At 40.4% G+C, this 5,547-nt stretch overlaps 1 protein-coding gene across 1 annotated transcript; it reads left to right on the top strand.

Moving 5' to 3' along the window:
- The first annotated feature begins 773 nt into the window (after nt 1–773).
- On the top strand, nt 774–1,895 carry LOC129928520 (spidroin-1-like). Its single transcript, XM_056043145.1, has one exon. The coding sequence runs from the start codon at nt 774–776 to the stop codon at nt 1,893–1,895; it is 1,122 nt and encodes a 373-aa protein (XP_055899120.1).
- The last annotated feature ends 3,652 nt before the right edge of the window (nt 1,896–5,547 follow it).

Consider the following 5,547-nt stretch of genomic DNA (forward strand, 5'->3'; position numbering starts at 1 on the left):
ATCACGTGTCTCAATGCGCTATGATCCTATCACGTGTGTCAATGCGCTATGATCCTATCACGTGTGTCAATGCGCTATGATCCCATCACGTGTCTCAATGCGCTATGATCCTATCACGTGTGTCAATGCGCTATGATCCTATCACGTGTGTCAATGCGCTATGATCCTATCACTTGTCTTGTGAAAGGGGGAGGGAAGATCTTTGTGATCGTGATAAATGCATAAAAAAATATTCACTCAGGGCTCAAGTCCTAAAAGGGACTAATTCAACTTATACCATCACATGTCAAGTACCATTTTTCCCTTGTTCAAGATACCAAACAAAATGATTAATTATCAATAGTGAATTAACTAATTGGTTAATGTTTATTATTGATTATTGTGTTGTCAGGTAAAAAAAAATAATTGCGAAAAAATTTCAGCTCAATAAGAGATTGGGTTTGTGAGAAATAATGTGTACTTGAGTACCATCTGTCCAGACACCACAAAATAGTTTCAAAACTATTTCACACTTTTTAGAAGATGAACTAATACCCTCTAACATACACACACAATGTTGTGGAATGCAAAAATCTCAGAATGGCCAACATTTATATGCATAATCCTTCCTCTAAACTACTGGTGATCTATGACGACATTTGTACAAAGTAGCTATCAAGTATAATTGTTTATTTGAAAAGCGTAATGCAAGCATACTGATGAGTTCCGATGCTAGCTATCCAAATGACATGACAGTTATTTCAGCTCCATAGACTTAAAGAACTTCCTTATAAATGACATGCTGGGGTTTTTCAATTCCTGCTTCAACTAGTGGGGCAGGCAGAGGAAACAGTGGGGCAGGCAGAGGAAACAGTGGGGCAGGCAGAGGAAACAGTGAAGCAGGCAGAGGAAACAGTGGGGCAGGCAGAGGAAACAGTGAGGCAGGCAGAGGAAACAGTGAGGCAGGCAGAGGAAACAGTGGGGCAGGCAGAGGAAACAGTGAGGCAGGCAGAGGAAACAGTGGGGCAGGCAGAGGAAACAGTGGGGCAGGCAGAGGAAACAGTGGGGCAGGCAGAGGAAACAGTGAGGCAGGCAGAGGAAACAGTGGGGCAGGCAGAGGAAACAGTGAGGCAGGCAGAGGAAACAGCGGGGCAGGCAGAGGAAACAGTGGGGCAGGCAGAGGAAACAGTGAGGCAGGCAGAGGAAACAGTGGGGCAGGCAGAGGAAACAGTGGGGCAGGCAGAGGAAACAGTGAGGCAGGCAGAGGAAACAGTGAGGCAGGCAGAGGAAACAGTGGGGCAGGCAGAGGAAACAGTGGGGCAGGCAGAGGAAACAGTGAGGCAGGCAGAGGAAACAGTGGGGCAGGCAGAGGAAACAGTGGGGCAGGCAGAGGAAACAGTGAGGCAGGCAGAGGAAACAGTGGGGCAGGCAGAGGAAACAGTGAGGCAGGCAGAGGAAACAGTGGGGCAGGCAGAGGAAACAGTGGGGCAGGCAGAGGAAACAGTGGGGCAGGCAGAAGAAACAGTGGGGCAGGCAGAGGAAACAGTGGGGCAGGCAGAGGAAACAGTGGGGCAGGCAGAGGAAACAGTGGGGCAGGCAGAGGAAACAGTGGGGCAGGCAGAGGAAACAGTGGGGCAGGCAGAGGAAACAGTGGGGCAGGCAGAGGAAACAGTGGGGCAGGCAGAGGAAACAGTGGGGCAGGCAGAGGAAACAGTGAGGCAGGCAGAGGAAACAGTGAGGCAGGCAGAGGAAACAGTGGGGCAGGCAGAGGAAACAGTGGGGCAGGCAGAGGAAACAGTGGGGCAGGCAGAGGAAACAGTGGGGCAGGCAGAGGAAACAGTGAGGCAGGCAGAGGAAACAGTGAGGCAGGCAGAGGAAACAGTGAGGCATGGCTTACAAGAGTGTCCAAGAGATGAATGGAGACAACTGAAGAGTCACTTGAACTGCATGGGAGCTATGAGGCACTACGTTCAACAACAGAGTTACTTAGTTACTTACCAGAGCTCTACTTTCCTCCCCTGCTACCATTAGGAGTTTATCTAAGGTTCATGTATTTCTATAAAAAGTTTACGTATTAAAATTGAAATTTATGGATGCGTTATTTAACCTTTTTCAAAACATACACATTTTTAGGTCACATCTTATAGTTTTAATATGTTTACTTGGTATAGGCCAATTAAAAGTTGTTTTTTTTTTATCTTAAATATTCGTGATTAATAATGTTGAGTATTGTTGACTCTTGACCTTGAAGACGACAGGCCAGAGCTTTACAACACGACCAGACGTAACAAAACGGTATGCGTTAATGCACATTAACTTAAACTATTTAAAATATTTCTGCTGCGATAATTAAAATGATTGAAATCAAATCAATTCTGATTCAGTTGTCTGCAACATCTATACTCGAATAACAATAAAAATAGTAAATTTCAATGAAACTTAGCATGTGTCAAGTTTTACATGTCAGAATTGACCAAAAAAATCCATATTTTCAATGGTCTTAAGCGACCCCTAACAAATCGTCAATCAACCCCCAAGTGGGTCGCGACACACAAGTTGAGAATCTATGGTCTAAAAGATATCTACATGAAAGCCGAAAAGAGGAAATAAAAAAATAAGGCCGTCCACTTGACGTTGCACCAGAAGTCCTAACTTTCGTTTCACCGGGATTCTTTCTCGTGGGCGGGGTACAAAATGTCTCATTTTCTTAAGTTATAAAGGGCAAAAGAATCGCTTTATAAGATCAAAGAGGTATTGTCTTTTTTTTTAAAGTCTTTTTGTTTTGTTTCTTGTTCGGTTACTCTCTATGAAGGAAGTCATTAGACTTCTGGTCAATAAATGTCAAGCTGGTCAACAGATTTCAAGGTGGTTAACTAATGTCAAGCTGGTCAACTAATCTTTGTAATCTTGTTTTAAACTTATTTTAGTGTTCATCCTACCGACACTGGTCTGACGCTGAAAACCATTACTTTGTTCTAAAGAACTGATAGATTTGAAAAAAAAGAACATTTTAACCCCCCCCCCCCCGAAAAAATCTTGGTTAAGCTCATGTAAAATAAATAAAATAAATAAATTATGGCCTTTATGTAGCGCTACTTTCATGCTTATAGCATGCTCGGAGCGCTTTGGTCCAATCTCAGCTGTGGACCAGTGGGGGAGGGGTATCTAGGAGAAGGTTTTGCCTTTATGCGCTCAGTAAACACAACTCTGCCCGAATCGGGTGTCGAACCTCGAGCCCCCTTCATAGGTAGCCAAGCCAAGCTAAGTTCAATGGACTCTCGACCACGCTTCCCACTATGTCTGTATGTATACATAAATCTACTAAGAGTATATAAAATTCTAATAATAGGCCTATAGATCCAGACTTATTTAACAGTGGGCGATATGTATTCACAATACAACTCTTTCAAGAATACAAACTGGAATACGCTATGACGCATGTGCTCAAGAAATAGATTGTCTAGACCTTCAGACCAATTTAATGTTACGAAGATGTATTAATTAATGCCTGAGTTTTTTCTGTATTGGACCAGCAAGAACTACATCATGACAAACAAGTAGGCCGGCCCCCAATTCTGTCTGATTGTAACATTTGGAGACTGAAGTTGTTGTTTTTTTGTAACAAAGCTTCTATTAACTCTGTCTGTCTGTCAGGAAAAATGTTTGTATACGTTATTTCTCCGACACCCAATCTGGGATCAAGGTGAAATTTTACACAATTATTTCTTATACCTGACAACACTGAATTAAAAAAAACCAATTAGTTAATTAACTATTGTTAATTAATTATTTTGTTTGGTATTTCAAAAAAGGGAAAGAAATTGTACTTGACTGAAGTTGTGGTAAAAGTTGAATTAGTCCCCTTTATTAATGCTTGAAACAAACAACTTCCATTTTCATAAGCACCTCACTAGCAGAGTAGTTATTATGTTGGCTTGCGGAGGCTTGAGTCATGTGTTCAAATTCAGATCGTCCCCCCTATCCTTTCTAAATGCTTTTAAAAAATGATTACGTACAATTCACACCGATATCTCTTTCTCCCCCCCTCTCCCCCCTAATTTTCCCAACTACTCCAGATAAGTGATAGTGTCATAGCATATTGAAAAAGCTAAAAGCATGAAAAAGCGTTAAACATAAACAATTGGATAAAAATATTTCTCACAGATGTATTGTTGTTAGCCTAGATCTATCACAAATGTAATGACATGGCTGAGCCAAACTAGTTGCTACAATTACACCTCCTATAAGTTTTGTTCTTTTTAAAGATTTTTTTTCTTGATTTTAAATCTATAAATGACAGAAATAGCCGTCAATGACAGAATCATCACTATTCTTCCATTTACAGACTATACAAATTTTGTTTTAAGGGGCGGGCGGGGAGCAGTTTGTATACTTGTAGGATCTACTACAAGAATGATAATGTTGTCATCATCAAATTGTCTGAATAAGCTAGATTTTGAGTTGGCTACACTACTCAACTTCACGTCTGAATAAGCTAGACTTTGAATTGGCTACACTACTCAACTTCAAGTTTAAATAAGCTAGACTTTGAATTGGCTACACTACTCAACTTCAAGTCTTAATAAGCTAGACTTTGAGTTAGCTACACTACTCAACTTCAAGTCTAAATAAGCTGGACTTTGAATTGGCTACACTACTCAACTTCACGTCTAAATAAGCTAGACTTTGAATTGGCTACACTACTCAACTTCAAGTCTAAATAAGCTAGACTTTGAATTGGCTACACTACTCAACTTCAAGTCTAAATAAGCTGGACTTTGAATTGGCTACACTACTCAACTTCACGTCTAAATAAGCTAGACTTTGAATTGGCTACACTACTCAACTTCAAGTCTAAATAAGCTAGACTTTGAATTGGCTACACTACTCAACTTCAAGTCTAAATAATCTAGACTTTGAATTGGCTACACTACTCAACTTCAAGTCTAAATAAGCTGGACTTTGAATTGGCTACACTACTCAACTTCACGTCTAAATAAGCTAGACTTTGAATTGGCTACACTACTCAACTTCAAGTATAAATAAGCTAGACTTTGAATTGGCTACACTACTCAACTTCAAGTCTAAATAAGCTAGACTTTGAGTTAGCTACACTACTCAACGTCAAGTCTAAATAAGCTGGACTTTGAATTGGCTACAGTACTCAACTTCAAGTCTTAATAAGCTAGACTTTGAGTTGGCTACACTACTCAACTTCAAGTCTAAATAAGCTAGACTTTGAATTGGCTACACTACTCAACTTCACGTCTAAATAAGCTAGACTTTGAATTGGCTACACTACTCAACTTCACGTCTAAATAAGCTAGACTTTGAATTGGCTACACTACTCAACTTCACGTCTAAATAAGCTAGACTTTGAATTGGCTACACTACTCAACTTCAAGTCTAAATAAGCTAGACTTTGAATTGGCTACACTACTCAACTTCAAGTCTAAATAAGCTAGACTTTGAATTGGCTACACTACTCAACTTCACGTCTAAATAAGCTAGACTTTGAATTGGCTACACTACTCAACTTCAAGTCTAAATAAGCTAGACTTTGAATTG

This window comes from Biomphalaria glabrata, chromosome 10, assembly GCF_947242115.1.
Source record: "Biomphalaria glabrata chromosome 10, xgBioGlab47.1, whole genome shotgun sequence".
Classification (NCBI taxonomy): domain Eukaryota; kingdom Metazoa; phylum Mollusca; class Gastropoda; family Planorbidae; genus Biomphalaria; species Biomphalaria glabrata.

Bases quoted from the DNA above. Each gene is read 5' to 3' on its own strand.
- LOC129928520 (XM_056043145.1), top strand. From the start codon at position 774: ATGACATGCTGGGGTTTTTCAATTCCTGCTTCAACTAGTGGGGCAGGC.